This window comes from Mytilus edulis, chromosome 6 (genome assembly GCF_963676685.1).
Source record: "Mytilus edulis chromosome 6, xbMytEdul2.2, whole genome shotgun sequence".
NCBI lineage: Eukaryota > Metazoa > Mollusca > Bivalvia > Mytilida > Mytilidae > Mytilus > Mytilus edulis.
The window spans coordinates 75,977,740-75,998,698 of record NC_092349.1 but is presented as its reverse complement, the minus strand read 5'-3'; the positions used below and the strand labels follow the sequence as shown (position 1 = coordinate 75,998,698).

The 20,959-nt window shown below is 32.4% G+C and overlaps 1 protein-coding gene and 1 long non-coding RNA gene across 2 annotated transcripts in view; one reads left to right on the top strand and one right to left on the bottom strand.

The window, feature by feature from the left end:
- Positions 1-20,959, bottom strand: part of LOC139526624 (uncharacterized) — a 119,920-nt gene that overhangs the window by 31,272 nt on the left and 67,689 nt on the right. Inside the window, exons 39-49 of the mRNA XM_071321783.1 lie at positions 17,049-17,139; positions 14,027-15,914; positions 12,136-12,167; positions 11,666-11,737; positions 10,063-10,261; positions 7,099-7,248; positions 5,468-5,580; positions 4,623-4,784; positions 3,661-3,768; positions 3,169-3,336; positions 1,286-1,390 (exon numbers count right to left, since the gene is read on the bottom strand). Coding sequence (XP_071177884.1) covers positions 1,286-1,390; positions 3,169-3,336; positions 3,661-3,768; positions 4,623-4,784; positions 5,468-5,580; positions 7,099-7,248; positions 10,063-10,261; positions 11,666-11,737; positions 12,136-12,167; positions 14,027-15,914; positions 17,049-17,139 — 3,088 coding nt within the window. The remainder of the gene's footprint in view (positions 1-1,285; positions 1,391-3,168; positions 3,337-3,660; positions 3,769-4,622; positions 4,785-5,467; positions 5,581-7,098; positions 7,249-10,062; positions 10,262-11,665; positions 11,738-12,135; positions 12,168-14,026; positions 15,915-17,048; positions 17,140-20,959) is intronic.
- On the top strand, positions 7,572-9,057 carry LOC139526815 (uncharacterized). Its single transcript, XR_011665186.1, has 3 exons — positions 7,572-7,934; positions 8,297-8,375; positions 8,939-9,057. It is a non-coding gene; the product is annotated as an uncharacterized lncRNA (long non-coding RNA).

Sequence of the window (20,959 nt, the reverse complement as noted above, 5' to 3'; positions counted from 1 at the left end):
TTCTTCTATTTCAGAGAAAACATGCCAAGCAAAGAAAAGGAAGAAGAATGTTAAAGATATATTTATTTTTTTAAAACTAAAAGTTATTACCAAAAACATAGATTATACTTAGCGATATATTTTCTTTTAGAATCATTGTTCATTTATCTTTTGATAGATGAATATTTGCATTTAGTGTTGATATTTTACCTCAAAATATTCCTAAGTCTTTGGGAAAGAATTGTTACATCACATATCTATCCTTCTATTTCAAACCAACTTATATATTATTCAGACAGTTGTCAGTTGTAATTACAAGTTTCGAACACATTTTAAATATTTCATTAATAAAAATTGTGTTATTCTCCAAAATATCTTAGTAGTAACTTATTGATAACATGTGAGAGACCCAAAGCGCTTAGAATGACATTGACAGTGAATCCTAGATGTGTTTTGTGTTTTTTATTATCTGGCCTTTATTCGTTGATATTGATCTTTTGTTTTTAATAGTAAATACTAAAAATTCTACCGAATCATTTTCTTCTTCTTTTCTTTTTTTTTGGTTTAAAGACCAGTTTATGAGTATCAAACAACCTATAGATTGGTTTAATTGTTTGGTTGTTTTTTCTATATGAATAAGAAAATACATGAATATTTGGTCTTTAGACCATAATAATACAATATCGTTTGACAACATTCTTTTTGGTTGAAAGACCACAATCTTTATTCAAAACATTTGTGGATTAAACATTTGGTATTTATTAAGTTTGTATTGATGTTTTTTTTTACAACAATAAAAAGTCACTTCTTCAGTTTTGGTCTAACGACCAGATAGCAAATTTTATGCTATGTGTACATGTTAAAAATGGTCTTTGGACTAGTATATTGAAGGAAACATTTCATAATAAATTTACAAGATATTGTAAAATTTGTAAAAATTCTATAGCCAATATGAAAAATCTAATACTCAAGTTAGTAATAAAGTATTAAAAAAGCATTTAATGTATTAAATTAATCTTAAAATAGTTTACAAAGATAAAAAGGAAAACAATGGATTTTCCCTTTTAGAAATGGAATCAGTTCTATAAACTCTTGCATTTGAGGAGAACCTGCTACCACTCGACCACCAAGGAGGTAGTATAACAATGAAAGTTAAGTTAAACATTGTCATAAGGACAGCAGAATTGACCTCTATCTGGTTTATGTGATGTTTATAGTTGTTCTTTAGCATGTCTCTCATCAATAATAGACTTTGGTGGTAAATATGATTCTTATTTAATATAACTGTAAGTTGTCACATCATTACCTGATATTGCCTCAGGAACTGTTCTTTAGCTGGTCCCAGAGAACTGGTTACCTTTTCTGGTAGGTATGATTTTAGCTTGTCCTCTTTGATGTCAACTGACATTACCTTAAAGTAACAAACATAAAAAAAAAACTCAGAAAATCAAAAAACTACTTTAAGGGTGAAAATACCTCTTTTTCAACCAGACACTACAGGCCAGGTGAGCTAAAAATGTCTTGCATACTATCATATGGGGAAATACCATTGCACTTCAGATATACTCGTTCTCAGTTTGCCTCTAATTTGAGTACAAAAATTTGCCAACAGCATAGATGTGGACAAAAATCATTCCCCAGGATTTTCTAGTAATGTACAAAAGGTATAAGAGTCATAAACCCAAATAAACAATCCTGTAAAGATGTACTTATAAATTTTGATTGTTTGAGAAAATGGAATGTTACTATTATATTTTTAATTTCAATTATATTTAAGTCCCCCCCACCAATTGAAATTGGATTAAATAGTAAAAAGAATATGATATATACAAGATATTGGTAGGCAAGGCCTAGTAGCACCATTGTAGTGTGTGGAAATGAAAACATTTGCAACCTTCAAAGTTATAAAGGAGCATAACTCTAGAAATGTGATTCTCATTCCATATTTGAGCTGTTTGTGTGAGTATTGGTTTTTAGCATTGTGTATGAATTTATCAAATTTAAATGAAAAAAACTGAAGTGAGAGTGCGGAAACGAATATGGGGTAGACAGAAAGACAAATGATTGGTCAAAGGTAACTCATAATGCCTCATTCCCTTAGCGGCACGGTCATACAAAAGAACACCAGCAGTAAATAGTTTTTGAATTACATTCATACCTGTCAACTGACCCTTATTTTGCGTGTGAGACCCGAGATTTTCACAATTCTGAGGGATCACCCGGGACACCCGCCGGGTCATTGATTAACCCGGGAATTCGGAAAATGACCCGTTTTGACCTGGATTTCTTAGCCTTGAGATTGATTTCATAAGTGATTTTCCTTTGAAATACCGGCAAATTTGTAATTCTTTCATGAACAGGAAGTTCAGCTAGCTGTGTTACAACTGTCAAATTTAGTGACCCATGAAGTGGATGGCTTCACTTGACAGCTTTGGTGTCAAACACACTGTTAATTAACACCAATTTATACCTTAGCTTTAGGTCATAAATAATTTGTGTACAACTTGAGTTACTTTCCCTTTTTTGTCACCATTCAAAATTGTTCCTTATATTTACGTTTTTGGGGGTAAAAAAGATTAAATCTCGTACAAATAGCATTCAAATACATATTGAGATATTACTTTTCATTGTTTCATACCTTTATACAATTATAAAATAAATACTAGTAGTTGAAAATTTTTTTCATTTATACTTCCTTTAACTGTTTAACTTTATTTTACTATACTCTAATTTCATTAATCAGGAGTTAAATAACATGTTGAAGAGCTGAAAAGCCCTTAAAGGACTTCACATAGTTCCAATTGTAAAATATAAAATTAGTAAATGATATTTGAGGTTGAAGTTGATATCATGCACGTAATGACAATCAGATATAGTACATTGTATGAAGATCAATAAGAAAAAAAATAGAGGCAGTGTTACACAAATTTATCAAAAGCTTTTAAAAGTCCAATGAAATAATGGTTAATAAAATTTTAGATTACTTAACCAAGTGAATATGTTTTGGAAACTTTGAATGATAAGAAAAATGTCTCCTAAATACTGAAATTCAGCTCGAAAAAGTTTGTATGCGTTATGACCTGAGATTTCATTCTTCAATGCAGGTCATGACCTGCTTTTTCATTGTCACAGGTTGACAGGTATGTACATTAAGTAAGTATAATATTTAATATGCCTTATATGACTCACCCATCCAACCTGATTGACAGCCAGAAATCCTTTCTCGTTAGGAGCTGTAACAAACACTGTAGAATCACTTATCCTCATTGTATAGATAAGTCTCCCTGTTTCTATCATGTACAGATGTACATAACCTGTTTTTGTTATCAGGAAAGCCACCCTATGCTTTATGTTAACCTACAATAACCATTATAATTATGTAAATATTTGCGAACATAATAAAATAGTTATAACCTATATAATATAAAATAAAACAAGAGGCTAAACGGAGATATATGATAATTTGGGTCCAAAAAGATTGCATGTAAAAGTATGTTGACATTCTAAACATTTTTCTAATCATTTAATTGTTGACCAGATGATCTAAAAGAAATCATTCTACATATATTAAATGGTCAGTTTAATTGCCATACATTTTTAGCAGCACTCCTTTTTGGATTATTGGTTTCTCTTTCAATGGAAAACAGGACATGTTTCATTAAATATATCAGGTAGTTTTACCTCTATTGCAATAGGAAAGTCATCTTTGTCTGTGAAATCGATATCAACAATTCTGGTTGTAAAAGGCTGGTTACCATGACAGGGTTGACCTACTTCTTGTATGTGAAGCTGGAATTAATTTAGAAAAAGAAAATCAGTACAAATTAATATGAAAAAATATATCTTATTTCTTTTTTAAGTATATATATAAAATTGGTTTGTTGAGTAACAGTATCTTAACAATAGCTATGGCTTATAAGTTGTACTTAGCTTTCCTTAGAAGCAAGAACAACTTGACCCTGATTTTTTTTAATATGCCATTTTTATAACATTTTCAAGTAGTTTGACTGCATGTATTATAAAAGCCTATACTGATATTAAAATTAAATATTTAAATCTTTTATATTATAGCTGTGTTTCTGATTGTGTTTCCTTTCACAAATCATATGAGCATACTTATTAATCTTTAGACTCTGAAATTTATTGCTACCTGAAAGTGTAACAAATTGTCAACTCTTTGTTTATCATCATATATCTACATTATTCAATAAGGTTTACAAATTTAAATTAAATGAAGACAGTGTGTCCCTGTTGGCATTTAAAATTGTAAAGCAATATCACTCAAGAACGGTAAAAGTGACACTATCCAAATATTTACTTAATCTGAGTTTTGATGTAATAAGCATTGTGTATCATTTTCATAACATTTGGTTTTGTGAGAGAACAGATACCTATTTTCCATTTTTAAAGGGGCATAACTCCAGAGAGGTAAAAGTGACACCAGTAAAATTCAAACTTGATCTGTGTTTTGTAGTTATAACTATAATTGTGTTTAAGTTTCATTACATTTGGTTGCGGCAAACATAAGAACAGAAATCAATTTCTGGACGTACAGGCATACAATGGTAAAACTTAATGCCTCTCCGCTACTACAAGGGCATAAACAAATAAGCATCATTTAATCAAAATATTCATTTATCTACCTTGCCCCCATAGTCCTCTCGTACGGCATATAACAATAGCATAGAGGGAGCTGGATTATTATCTACTGTCAGCTTAGTAAAGGTTGCTGTGTGACTGTCAAACAGTCTCTTGATGCAGCTCTGTAAGGAGTACAGTTGTGTGAAACCAATCACTCTATCCTCCTGTAATAATAAGGTTAATATTTATACATTAAATTTGACCTTACGTTTCAATAACATTTTTTTGCAAATTTCAACTACATGAAACATACTGTCATTATTATTCGTTGGATTCTAGTTTTTGTGGATTTTGTGGGTACAGGTGAACCACGAAATTAATGCTTAACAAATAACAAATTTTCCACAGGCTTTTATGAAGACCTTGGCAAAATCAAGAAATTAAACATGTATGTTTTCCTTAATCCATGAAAATTGGTACCTACGAAACTGTATGAATCCAAAGAATGTAAAGCAATCTTATTTTGTAGGAATATGTCATGACTGCCTTACAAACATTTTGATTTCATGAGATCTGACAAAATGAAAATAAGAAGATTTGGTATGATTGCAAAATAATTGTGAGTTTTTTTTTAAAAGTGAATAATGCAACTGGATGAGTATTTCAATTTGATAACGACCTGCATTCTCATTTATTTGATACATATATCAGTGTGCAGTGAGCTTCTTAAAGAAATCGCTATTACATCTCACATTTTTGTTCATGAAGATGAAATGATACATCATGCAATTGTTCATTCATTTTCCTAATGAGTATGTAAAATGAAATCCCCCTGTAGCATAATGAATTGAAAGATTTATTTCCACCATCCCTCCATTTTTTGTTATATCTTTTTCTATTTTACGACCTGTTTCAATATCCATGTTAAGGCTGACCAGTGTCCATCAGGGTCCATCTTGTATCCAACCACCTGACAGTTGTTCAACGTTCTATTATGGTCATAAAGTTTCTGTGGTCCATCTGTAAAAACAGTGAAAGAATGTGATTTTTTTTTAATTTTGAAGTGAATCAAAGTGCTTGTAAGCACTAAGGGTAAAGATTGCTTCAATTTAATGACAGTGGGAAGAAAATATTGCATTGGTTGTAAGTTGATTTAACAGAAATTCTAGACAAAGGAAGATAACTCCAATGAGTTTTAAAGATGACTTTTGCAATGAGATCATTTATATTTTTAGAATAGATATTAGAATTCTCATTCTGCACCTTACAAAAGTTATGTAATTTTCTTGACAAGTATAACATCATTTTGTGCCTTGAATATCTGAGCATATATTACATCAATAAATATCTGGAAATGTTCATGGATAGGATTATAGAATGTTATGATCAATTGTGTATCAAAAAATGTATAATAAGTCTTGGAAGATTTAGATATCATATCAGTCCCGTAAGGTTTTGATTGCATTTCATGCAATCTTTACCTAAAAACTTACAGGGGTGCATAATTTTCTATATATGTTATGTCTGTAGTGAGGAACTAAATTATCTGATTCAAATTAATATGAAATATGTTGAAAATTTTAAATGTTTGAATCATTGTTTACATTGAACAGATTAATAATATATTATTGATATTGAATTAAATCCTTGAATTACATGCAGGCAGTTTTGTTAGTAAAAACATGTATTTTCATCTTTCAGAAGATCAATGAGTGATGGATTTTTCTTAGAAGAAATTTAAAGTTCCCATTGAATAAACTACACAGAAAACAATAGAGGGGGGATAGGACTTTTATCAGGACTTCAGGATCAGGTGTTTTTAAGCTTGGGATTTCGGGATAGACTCTTTCTGGATCCAGAAATTCTAATTTCGAATTTTTGGATGTCAGGATTTAAATTTATTTAAATTCGGGACCTCAGGATTTCATGTTTTTAAGCCTGGGATTTCAGGATCAGGACCCCTCCTACCCCACCCCCCACAATAGCTATTGTATTTATTCAATGGGACAATAGAGCTTACACAAGTTAAATAGATTGACCAATAGGAGATGGTTTTGTGGAAAAGTTACATTTGGTTTGCAATAATTAGATCATGATGCAGGAACAGACACACTAATCACATGAAAATTTTTGAGATCTGTCATTTTTTTCTCTCAAGATTTCAGGATGAGACCCCATCCTCTCCCTCTCAATTACATATCGAATAATGTCTCTCTGTGCTTGTTAAACAAATGAAACTGCAAGCTACTGCTCACTGATGATACCCCCGCCCAAATATTTGGTAAACAGGAAGTTGTTGAGTGAGGAATCTGAAAACACATCACATGGAAAAGTTGACTTATATAAACCGGGAAACTCAATTTCAGAAATCCTTGTAATGTGGCTCCTGAGAAAGATGCGTGCGAAAAATATTCATTGAAAGGACGGACTGACAGATGGACAAATGAATGGACAGACAGAGATAATACAGCATACCCCACTTTTTTGAAGTGCGGGTATAATTAATGTAATATTTAGCAAAATTTCATAGCAGTCTACCTGAATGATTATACAAATAAACTGATTTATCTGTCACCATAGCAACAGCATCATCAGAAATCCAGGTCCAAAACTTGACATCTTCCTCCATCTGGTATCCCTTTATCTTCAACTTGTTATGTAAATCATATAGTTGTATAGTTTTGCCACCTGTATGTAAAATTCATATAAACATGATATATATAAATCTGATGAGAATTGGCATAAATTCGACAAAAAACTTATTAATATAAGATACATGTACCCATTGCAAATTGGATCTATGATAGTCTATCTCAGATCATACTAAAACAAGAACGTGTCCATAGTACACAGATGCCCCATCTGCAATATCATATTCTATGTTCAATGGACCGTAAAAAAAGGGGAAAATCTCTAATTTGGCATTAAAATTAGAAAGATCATATCACAAGGTACATGTGTACTAAGTTTCAAGTTGATTGGACTTTAGGTGTAATACCACCAAATCATGGTACGTCACATCCGGTTGCATACGAAAGTAGGCCTAAAAAAATATTCCCTTGAATTTGACAGTTGTAGAAAATTAACCCTGCATTTCAATGCACTTAAATTTTTCTGAGTCTTAAATATGTATGTTGGGTGTCTGAAAGCATCATTCTTTTTTTATTTGATGGTCTTATAAAATATTTTGGAACGTTAAGGTTACATAGTTACCAAAGCAGGTAACCAGTAAATAACAGTGTAAAAATTGGGTTGTCTACCCTCGGCGGTGGTTACTTTCTTATATGCAATGAAATGTAGTGTGAAATTTTCACTGTATCACTGGAAAGGATTGAACTTTACACATGCAAAGTATTTCTTTGGTTGAAATAAAGGTAAATACTATACGATTTTTTTAAAAGTGCCAATTTAACAAAGACTAATAGGGAAAAATCAATGGTGGTATTACACCTATTTAGGGAAACTAAGTGTGCACTCGTGACCCTATTGTACTTTCATTTTTAAAAGTTATTAATAAACCAGTTCATACATTGTAAACATGGACTATTCGGAATGGATTTAGACACAGAAAGTACGTTTGAGGTAAAATTGCATTGAAATGGGGGTTTACAGGTGTTTTCTTAGTCAAATGGGTGGACAGACGAAGCTGTATTTAGATTACTGTGTTAAATTTTAAATTACCCTTACAGTTACAGTTTTTGTTTTGTTTATACAACATGTGAATTTTTTATTTCAGTGTTAACCATGTTCTGAAGAGCATTCTGTTGAAAAATCTTATATGTGAATTGGTCTGCAGATGACACTTCAGCATTAAAGTATGTATCAACTATCATCATGTTTTTGTTTTGTTTTGGCCGCAAAAGTTAACAATTTGCCATTGTGCCGTCTACATTTTGCACAGACAATAACTCATCTAAACACTTATTTGTCCTGGATTTATACACATCAGAATCCAGTCTCACATACTTAAACTTTATAATTCTTACTAATTATTTTTTGTACCAGCATTCCAAGGGACATAACCCTTTTTAAAAACATTTTGAGGTATTTTTTTATTACTCTTTCTCCCCATTTTCTAACGTAAAATACAAGAAAGTGGACTTTTTGTGTAAATCTATTAGAAATATACTGTTATGAGTAAATAAAAAGACTTTGATACCAGTAGCAATAAATGCTTGACTGAAAGGGAACCGTTATTTCTCACACTAGGGGAACAGACCAAAAACTCAAGTTACACATAAGGGCTTATAGAAACTTCCGTGTAGACTGTTAACATTTATAGAGACAGTTCTTTCAGCTAAAACACTTTAATTATTGATTTAACATTACATTTATTTCATTTTTGTGGGAAAATAATCCCATTTGTTTTATTTTTTAGACAAAAGATATCAAGTTTTGATGAAAAAGGAAGGAAGGAGGAAAAATGGACCAAAACAGACCAAAACAGACCTTCAAATGAACTCTAAAAGGTGCAATAAAATTGTTTATCATCTTAAAGTTGTCTTTTGTATTCTATTTAATTGTTTGAATGCATATATCATGAGTTTATGATCAGATATTAGTCAACACTGCATTTTATAATGATACACTGAAATTAGGATTTTTCGAAGAAATTGGACTGAAATTGCCGTAGGATATGGCCTTACATTATAGTGATTTTCTCTGAAACTATAGTTCTGACTGAGACAAAACTTGACAGTTATGCTTGAAATAACTTGCAATTGGAGGGGAAAAAATTGCATTAAGTTTATTTGACATTTAGGTGTTCTTTAACTTCATTAAAAACTACCTTGACCAAAAACTTTAACCTGAAGCGGGATGAACGGAGGGATGGACAGATGGACGAACGAACGAACGGAGAAATGGACCCACAGACCAGAAAACATAATGCCCATAATTGGGGCATAATAAATATACTAGAATAGTAACGAAGAGCGGTAGAGTACATGGGATAATTAAACTGATATCTTCTGACAAGGGAATGATTGTGTGGACATTTTAAAGCTTTATAGTCTAAAGATCTTAAAGAGAAAATATACCATGGAATTGACATTCATCTTGGTATTTTTTCAATCTTTAAAGGAAACAGCAAAACTGATGGACTATGTTGTAATTTGTGTACTGTGTTGTTTGCCTTTGGTTGTTTTTTTCTTTTTTTACCATGGCATTAAATTGTAATCTATTGTATCTAACAAGAATGTGTCCATAGTACACAGATGCACCACTCACACTTTGTTCAGTGGAATGTGAAATTGGGATTAAAACTCTAATTTGATATTAAAATTAGAAAGAGCATATCATAGGGAACATGTGTACTAAGTTTCAAGTTGATTGGACTGATTGGACTTCAACTTAAAAAAAATACCTTGACCAAATACTTTAACCTGAAGCGGGACAGACGGTACGATATAGGAATGGAAGGATGGACTAATAAATGAATGGACCCACAGACCAGAAAACATAATGCCCCTCTACTGTTGTAGATGGGGCAATAAAACTCACATCTTACTGCTACAATATGTTGTTTTCTGGGATTGACGATACAGGAGTCCGCCTGTACTGGTGTTCTGTATGGATGTTTGGGATTATCTATGTTAAATATGATCAGCTGGTTGTTTTCTCTGACACATATATATTTATCAGACTCCATAGTAACTGTGTGGAATTTTATAGTATTACTGTCAATTCCTAAAGATTGAAGCTGAAACAAAAGGAGATTGTTAGTGAAAAATAGAATTCTCAATACATTGTACTAAGATCAGATGTCAGCAAGAATTTGGCTAAAAAAAAATCATTCCCTTAAAATAATGAAAAGTATTCAAGCGGAACTATTTGTATTATTAAAAGAGTCAGAATTCAAACCTTTCTTGGATATACACTTGGTGGCACTTATTTTCCTTCTTTTTTTTCTCATCATGAAATAATTTGTTGTTAATTTATGCATAAATTCCAATGATTTAATTTGTTCAAAATAAAAACCAAATAAAAAACTAGTTGTCAAATTATTTTCTGTATTTTGAAGGCACTATCAGCCTTGTAAAAAAAAATCTATCAAGAAAGATTTAATCAGCCATGAAGAAGATATGAAAGGCAACTTTTTGGCTTCTTGAATTGAAAAATTAAAAAGTATTATAAATCTACATGGAACATAAAAATGACATGAAACAGATGTTTATTTGTAAAAAAAATCGACAGGTATACGAGTATTCATAATTTTGATTTTTTTAAACATACATTATTGTGAGATTTAGTCATCAATATCTAAATTTGACCAAAGGCAAAGGCTTTACCATTAGGCATTGATACACAATGCATTAAATTAACATGTCAATGTGTATAGAATATGTTTATTGGGTAGAAAAAACCCAAAAGCAACTGTGAGAATTTCAAAGACAGCTGTCTATTGCTGAAGACTGTGCGTCTTTGGCTTACGTGTGTCATTAGGTTTGTTGCTTACATGACAATGGTGATGGTTTAAGGTGGTACCTAACACTACAGGGAGATAACTCTGTAAAATCAGCAGAACGTTTTAATGACATTGTGTTCATGAGGGAATATTAAGCTTCTCAATGATCAAAATAAGTGTTTGTCAAACTGCTATTTTACCAGTGTAATTTTTCTGATTAATTGGTTGGTTCAAATTTTTTGAAATTTTTATATTTTTGTCAAAGGGTCAAAGTAAACACTTTGTCAAAATTTTAAGAAAATTAAACGAGCCAAATTAATTTTAGTTAAAGTGTTAGGTACCACCTTAACATAGTGCTATAGTTATATAGTGTATGTACAGGTTGACTTGTTACTTACCTTTGTGACCATGGTCAGAGTTTAAGCATCCCTTATTGTGCTAGCTATAAAGTGTGGACAGTTTGATTGGTTACTTACTTTATTGACAATGGTCATGGTTTGTGCTAGCTATAGTGTGTGGACAGATTGATAGGTTACTTACTTTATTGACAATGGTCATGGTTTGTGCTAGCTATATTGTTTGAACTTGTTAACAAGTTACTTATTTGTTGGTCATTGTCATGACGTTTTGTTACTTACTTTTATAATGATATGTTTTTCCATTGGTGGAGGATTATTGTCATGACGTTTTGTTACTTACTTTTATAATGATATGTTTCTCCATTGGTGGAGGACAACTGTGCATTTCTCCTACTTCTTCATGCCTCCAAATCTAAATTTAGAAAATCATGATGCAATGAAAGTTTTTACATTGCATCCAAACTATGTCTTAAATTTCTAGACCAGAATGACAGATTATATAATATATAAAAGCATTTAGATTTTTACTGTAACTCAAGAATCAAAATATAAGAATCTATATTTTTGTGGGGGTATGTTCTATTATGCAAAATAAAACTATATTACAACATCACAACAAGTGACCTTTCTGCACTAAAGTTTCCAGATAATATTATTACATGTATATAGTACAATTACTTTTCATGGAAATTAAAATACCAGTAAAAAGGATATTCAATATCCAGTATATAAAGAACTCATCATCTGGTGTGCTAAATGTGCTCATAAAATTAAGAATGGAAATACATAGATGAAATTCAAAAAACTTACTTTACTCTTTTCCAAAAGGTGCCTTGGTGTGTCTTAAAAATAAAGTTAATTGTACAATTAGTTCATCTATAGGATTTGACAAAATAATTTAGTGCTTTAGAGATTAGGGTTTACCTCTTTTTCCTATCACACAGACCTCAAAGAGCAAATATTTGACTACCAAATTAATAAAATTAATAGATTTTATGGCAATTCATCAAAATAATCTTACTATTGCTGAAAAATTATTTTACCAGTGTTTTCCCTATCCCCATCTAATAAAACATTTACTGAAGTGACGTTTTGCGAGGTGAATATACTTTTTCCCGAGGTGAATATGCTTATTTTTTCAAAGTCCCACTAATATGGAATGAACTGCTTCAATGAGCACAGCTGAATATGCTTGCATAGGTCCAACCCTGAACAGTTGCGGCAAAAATGGACACAATACTCAAGCATGATACGGGGCTGAATTTGGATTATAATTAAATATTTGACATATTATAGGTTTCTGAATAAATGTAGTCAAAGAACTTGAAATTGGTTATATGAATTGAATTTATATTCAATTAAAGATTTTTTGCTGTTGTGCAATACACTGTGCTGTTGCGCAATACTAAGTAAATTTGTTGTCAGACTATAAACAAATAAGGTTCAATTACTTCTCGATGTCATATTAGAAATTTATGAAAATCCAAAGGGAGCTTAAATCAATAGATATAAACAATTCACCAATGTTTCATTAGAATGGCTGGCTGACAGCATTTTTGATTGTCCAAAAACTGGAAAATCCCCCCCTTTTTAATGAATAAAAACCCCATTACTCATAAATGTAAAACGTATAAAATTCTTAAGGGAGCGTTGTTCAATAGATATAAACAAATCACCAAAGTTTCAAAAGAACTGCTGAAAGCCGTTTTGAGTTTTTGTCTAAAACTGGAAAATCCCTTCTGTTTTCATAAATAAAACCCTGTAACTCGGAAAGGTACAATCTTAAAGCTATAAAAATCAAAAGGGAGCTCAATGCAATAGATAATATAAACAATTCACCACAATTTCTGGCAAGTTGGTGAAAGCATTCTTGAGTTAATGTCTGACAACTGGAAAATCTCCCTTTTTTTAATGAATAAAACCCCATAACTTGAAAATGTAAAATCTAAAATTTATAAAAAACGAAAGGGAGCTCACGTCAATAGATAAATACATTTCACCAAAGTTTTACGCAAGTTGATTAAAGCATTTTTGAGTTAATGTCCAACATGTTGACGACGTACAGACGGACAACAGTATAAAAAACGTCCTGTAAACCGGTGTATAAAAACCTACGAAAGTTTTGTCAATATGGAATAAACACATGTATTCTAAAACCAGTTGTTGGCATGATTATGTTTTTGTCATATATTTTATGATGGTATGATATTAAACCCCTAATGGGAGGGATTGTGCTTGATATGCATACGATGAAGACATAATCTTTCAATCAGTTTAATTAAGGTCTGGAGCTGGCATGTCAGTAATTGCTAGTACAATGTAGTCCTTTGTTATTTTATATATCATTAATATTGTCAGTTTGTTTAGTTTCTTTTGTTACCTATTGAAGCTATTCTGACATCTTTTAAACTGAATTTTACTGTGCATATAGCTGTGTGTTTGTTTTTTCTACATTGGCTAGAGGTACAGGAGGAGGGTTAAGATCTTAAAAAGAATGTTTAACCCGCCTCATATTTTAGAGTTTAGTATGACGTTCATTATCACTGAACTAAATTCAACTAATACATATTTTTAGGTGCAGGCTTTTCCCCCTGAATTGAAGACCCATTGGTGGCCTTCTGATTTTTTCTGCTCTTGGATCTGGTTTGATGTTTCTTTGACACATTCCGGATTTCCATTCTCAATTGTATTTACTAGTTACCTTCAGTTATGTCTTGATAAGAAGATAGGTAGGGATGTCCCTGCTGTTTTCTCTCATCATCTGTTCTACGTTTTGATATGTTATCTTTAAAAGGTGATGGACTTGTACTTTCATAAGAAACTAAATCTCTCTTTGCTTTCATAAAGCCATCATAATCAGATTTTGCCAACATCTCCAATCTTGAACTCCATATTTCATTGGATCTTGCAGGTGAAAGTTCAGACCATCTTGATTGTCTGGATTGTCTTGTTCTGGATATTGATCTTGAGGTACTTCTGCTAGTCACTTGTTTCACTTTACTTAAGTTTCCTGACCTTCTCGATTTTTTCTTTGATGAACTTCTGTCTAACCTTGATAAACTTCTGCTCATTAATCTTGAACTTCTCCTTCCTGACCTTGAAGAGGTTGTGCTTGATGATCGTCTCCTACTTTTTGACCCTGAAAATCTTCTTCTTCTGGATATCACATGACTTGATCGTTTACTTCTAGACCTTTCAAGTTGCCTATCATGGCTACTGGCACTGATGTTGCCACCCTCTCCTTTATCTCTATCTCGTTCCCTACTTAATGATCTAGAAGAACTTCGCTTATGTCTTCTGTTATGTCTTGATCTACTCCTAGATCTACTATATCTTTTATAAGTTGGCAATCTACTTCTTGATCTCCTCATTCTTCTGGTGTAATGTGATCTACTTCTTGATCTACTGGGTCTCCTGTAAGATCTACTTCTAGATCTACTTTGTCTCCTGTAAGATCTACTTCTAGATCTACTGGGTCTTCTGTAAGATCTACTTCTAGATCTACTGGGCCTCCTGTAAGATCTACTTCTAGATCTACTGGGTCTCCTGTAAGAGCTTGATCTGCTAGCTCTTCTGAAAGGAGGCAATTGTTTTCCTGATCTTCTACGTCTACTATTTGGAGGTGATATACTCCTAGATTTAGATTTATCAGACTCCCTCTTATCTAAATGTTCATCAAATCTTCTATGACTTCTTTGCTCTTTTTTTCTTTCCATCCCTCTTATATCATCTTTCTGATTCCAGCCACTCTGACTATTACCTCTTGGCCATTGACCAGTGTATTCCTGGCCTCTCCAGCTTTCTCCTCCTCTTACATCTCTACCTTCTTCTGTCCTTCCTCTAACACCTCTTCCTCTGCCTATTCCTCTAACACTTCTTCCTCCTCCCCATCCTCTAACATTACATTTTAACTCTGTTTCCTTCATAGCTCTAGTTATAGGATCATAGAGAGACATATTCCCATCAAGATTCTTAAGAAAATGAGATGATTTTATAAAATAGGCGGGACTTGTTGGCTGGTAGGTTGGCAATGTTGGACTGTAACTTGGTGATGTCTGTTGATACTGTGGGATAGCATGGCTAGAGCTTAAAGATTGTGGTAAGTTATTTGGACTATAACTTCGCCATGTTGGTTGAAACTCTGGGATAGCAGGACTTGTAGGCTCGTAAGATGGTGATGTTGGCCTATAATGTGGCCATGTTGGTTGATATCCAGAGAAAGCATGGCTATAGCTAAGAGGTTGTGGTAAGTGATTTGGTCCAGTTAGGCTACCTGCTGTATGTGGATTGTAGTCCAGAAGTGTAGGTTGAGTACTTGTTATCTTTTCTGCTTCATACATCATAGATGTAGATGCATTTAATGGATCAGGTTGAATATCCACTAACTGAGATGGTACTGTTTTAGACTTCTCATTCAGTTTAAATGAAGGGTCAAAATCTGGAGCATAATACTTGTTAATTGTATTCACATTACTGTCTACAGCGACTGCAGTGTAATATTTACCATCAGTTTCTTTGACAGAAAGATTGCTGTCTAAATCACTGTCATCTGGTGGCAAGGGAGGTAAATCACAGTGACTGCTATATAACTGAAAAAAAGTAAAATGATATTTATTTCAATAAATATTTATGACTGGTTTGTAAATATAAACAACTTTCCAAATGTTTTTAATTCAATGTCATAGATTAAAAAAAAGGAGAAACATAAAAAAATAAAATAAAAAACCCATCTATTTGAAAAGTCACACCAGACCCCATTTTAAATCACTTAATCAATTAAAATGGACATAGCTGTTTTGAGACTCAATTTATGAAGGTTTTATTCTTTAAATGTCTATGTTATTTAAGGCTTTTTTCTGTGCTGTTTTACAACACATTAATTATAGAGATCCATTCAATTGTACTCGAAGTAATTTTCTTTGAAACCAAATGTCTTCAGACATGGATGAAGCCTTACGGTTGGGCTTGAAATTCCAGCTGTGATTTGAAATTGGAGATTATAATGACAATATATTTGCCTGTAACAAGCAAAAAAAGGTTTTTTGCAGATAGTGTTGCAACCTTTCAACACATGTAATTCAATAAAAATAGACACGTTTAAATTGTTTTACATTTGTCATTTCGAGGCCTTTTATAGCTGACTATGTGGTACGGGCTTAATGCTCAATGTTGAAGGCCATAAAGTGACCTACAGTTGTTAATTTCTGTGTCATTTTGTCTCTTGAGGGCAGTTGTCTCATTGGCAATCATACCACATCTTCTTTTTTATACATAGCTGCATAATCATACATCTCACACAACGAAATGGAAACCCCTATCTTAGAATAAACTTTACTGAAGACCAGGGTTAGTCCAGGTAAGGTATTGTTATACCCCTGTCAAACTTGGGGTTGACATGTATTAATTTGCATGTTACAAATAATGGTCACTGTTATATAAAGAATTAAATCCTGCATTATGTTTCCATGAACAACCGGTAATTTTTCAACTAACACACAAACAATTAAACAATTACAACTATTTTGTGAAAGAATATCCATATTTCTGGAATTGGAAAAAAAGAAAAAAAAAGTTTTTATCATGCCCCAATGAATATACAGGTCACCATATGATCTAAATTTTATAATTCTTCTCATACGAAAGCTTTCAAAATGCAAAGAAAAACTCTTGTTAAAACTTTTGATAAAGCTACTGAATAGAGTTTAAGAATAAATGTATCTTACCTCAGCCTCCCACTGTTTTAACTTTTCCTCGTCAATTGTAACTTCTGGCGGGATAAGACTTGGAAATTCACCTGCAAAGTCATCCAGCTTGCTGAAAAATATTATACAGGAGTTGAAAATCATGTGGAAATTGTGGTTAATCTGTAAGGTTTAAATATGTAGGACTCTAAAGTGCGATGGTCACGCTAAAGTACAATGGTCTACGCTAAAGTGTGATGGTGTCAGATGCTAAAGTGCGATGGTTATTAGTTTTTTAAGTGCAATCAGAAATCATGCTTAGGTAGCACTCCAAAGTTAGGTGTGTAGTTTCGCATTTTGGTCCCTGTGGATTTTTAAAATATGAGAGCTAGTGTGCAATAAAATTCATTTTTAGATAGCTGAGTATTAAAATAGCCTTTGTATTGGGTTTATATGAACAACAAGGTTATGTAATGTATGTAATATAGGCTGTTTTCTGTATGACAGTCCGTATTTGCATGTCCATACCATACATTGGTCTGGCAATTATTGTAATGTTATTTTCCAAATTTTTATCGCACGAACTTTGTGATTGGATTTTACGAAAAAATGAGGGGCCAGAGCCGCCAGACACCCATTTATTATTTGATCATTAGGAAGATTTATGAAAACAGTTTCTAAAAAGGTATCACTCAAAGGCATTGAAATTCTAGTTTGATCCAAATTTTGGGGGGATATGTGACATGTTCACCCCCCTTTTTGCAATATTTTATGGTAAATAAATGCAGAATGTTGCCATGGATACACATAAAAGGAATTAAGCTTTCACCCTTTTAACTTTTGAAAATCAAATCTATGGAAGATACTGATTACATACATATGCACATGTACAACACAAACAGTAAGGTTAATGTATTAGAAATCCAGGAATAGGAAATGATAAAACATTTTGGGGCTCATTTTTAATTTTATTTTCTAACTGAGGAGTGCTACCTTAAGTGCGATGGTATGACACGCTAAAGTCCGATGGTGTAACGGGAATGTGGTTCAGGCAATGGTTTTCGTTTGTTGCTGAGTTCCTATTACATTTTCGTTTATTGTTTTGATTATGTGTCAACCGTAGTCTTTATCTTTTGAATTGTTTTACACTGGGCATTGTATAACCCTATATAGCTTGTAGCGGCATGGACCAATGCTTTACGTTGACGGCCGTATGATTATTAGCCGCATACATAAACGGCATTTGGGATTGAATGGATAGTTTATTCTACATCTTCTTATGTTTATTTAAAGTACGATAGTTGTTCAAAAGGTGTAATGGTTACACTGAAGTATAATGTTAGTACATCTGGAATGTAGTGGAAGTCGCTTTTTTAATATAACAAGAGGCTCTCAAGAGCCTGAATCGCTCACCTTAATTCTTTTGGTTAAATCTCTCATCAATGATTATTTTGGCTTTTCAATTTATTTAAATGTTTTTTGGATCGTCCTATTTTCTTCAAAAGCCAAAAAAAATAATCATTTTCTCCTATGTTCTATTTTAGCCATAGGATCTATGTTTCTTGACATATAAGGAAATAAAATATAAAATTTATACTAGATACTCTGAAACTCATTTAGCCTAAGTTTGGCTGAAATTGATACAGCAGTTTCAAAGGAGAAGATTTTTTAAAGTAAGTCAACATGATGAACAAATTGTGAAAAGCCTTTATAGGGCAATAACTCCTTAAGGGGTCAATTGACAATTTTGGTCAAATTGACTTAATTGAAGATCTTACTTTGTTGAACATTATTGCTGTTTACAGTTTATTTCTATCTATAATTATATTCAAGATAATAAACAAAAACAGCAAAATTTCCTTAAAATTATCAATTCAGGGGCAGCAACCCAACAACGGGTTGTTTGATTCATCTGAAAATTTCAGGGCAGATAGATCTTGACCTGATAAACAATATTACCCTATGTCAGATTTGCTCTAAATGCTTTGGTTTTTGAGTTATAAGCCAAAAACTGCATTTGACCCCTATGTTCTATTTTTAGCAATGGCGACCATGTTTGTTGATAGATCAAAACTTCGAATACAATTTACAAATTAGATACCCTAAGGAACATTCAGTTAAAGTTTGAAAGTATTTGGCCCAGTAGTTTCAGAGGAGAAGATTCTTGAAATAGTTTACGACGACAGACGACAGACGACGACAGACGACGGACGACGACGGACGCCAAGTGATGGCATAAGCTCACTTGTCCCTTCGGGACAGGTGAGCTAATAATATGTTATAAGACAATGCTCCGTGTTAAAGGTCATAATTAAAGTTGCATATTTCAATGCCATTAGGTCGAAGATAGATAGTTGTCGTATTGGCAATCATATAGTATTATGATACTACACATCGGTTTGTTAGGTTGATGTCTAATTGACATATGCTAGTATTTATTATTTAACAGAAATAACAAACCGTATAGTATTTTTTTTGTATTGAATAATTCAATTAATAAGTAAATGTTTTGATTAAAGTTATTTCTACAGTTTCACAAATTAAGTTAACCTATTCCAGCAACGACCAAAAAAACCAGATTGGGATCATTTGTTTTTCTTTTCTCTTCTTTCTTTTCTCGTGTAATAAAAATCCTTTATCTGGACAAACATTCTCGTCATAATGCTGTCGAAAGTTTATAACGTCGATGTATTTGCAGAAAAACGCACTTTAGCGTATCAAACCGTCGTACTTTAGCGTAGGCTATCGCACTGTAGCGTGACCATCGCATTTAAGCGTCCCCATCGCACTTTAGAGTCCTACAAATATACTCAGTGTTGTTTTTTGCTGTTTATATTTTTTTTTGTTCATTGTTTTGTATATTTATTTTGTGTTGTGCTGTCGCACCACTTTCAATGACTTTCCCAGATTACTGGGAGGGTTTGCCATCTAACAAGTTAATGTGCCTGTCCCAAATCAAAAGCCTGTAATAAAAACAATACTGTAAATTCAGAAATTATTGCGTGCATTTATTATTGCGATTTTGTCATTTGAGACTGAAATGCGATTTTAATTTTTGCGATATTTTTTAAAATCCTGTTTCAATCATATAATCAAAGCCTTAAAGGATGTTAAAGCAATTGCTGCCAAGTTAATATTTTTTAGACTTCATTTTTTCATCCACATGCATACACCTAAAAGGTGTCTTGTCTAGTTAGAAGTAAGAATATTTTAACTTTATATATCAATAAAAGACTTATCCAACAGAAAGTCATTTTAAAATTGTTTTACATTTCCCAAGGAGGTGGCATGTTTACCAGTGGATACAAACATATGAGCAGAAACAGGAAAGATAATAACTCAATGAAGAAATCATAATAGTATACAATCCCCTGCAGTTTGTAAAGAGTGTATACAACTGGGAAATAATTTCCAAGCTTCCTTTTTCTTTAAAATGCATTATAATTGTCATTATTTTTAACTTATCTTTGTTCATTTAAATATATCCATGATTCAGTTGAAGTGTTTCTCATTTTTCGCTTTAATATAGATTAGACTGTTGGTTTTCTCGTTTGAAAGGTTTTACACTAGTAATATTGGGGTCCTTTATAGCTTGCTGTTCGGTGTGAACCATAGCTCCATGTTGAAAGTCGTGCCTTGACTTATAATGGTTACTTTATAAATTGTTACTTGGATGGAGAGTTGTCTCATAATTGGCACTCATACCACATCTTTCGATTTCAGCTCAATTCATTCCAGAAAAAAATAACCTTGCACGACGTCATAAGTATTTAGACTAGGATTTTTTCATAGAAGCTGAGACTACTATACTTGTATAGTAGTCTCAGTCAGATATAAGGCACAAAAAATCTTACTTACAAGACATAAACATGTAACAAGTTAATATATATATTTAGGCCTACTAACATTTTGTTTTATAATGCTACTTTGTCATTATTTCTTATATCTAAGTC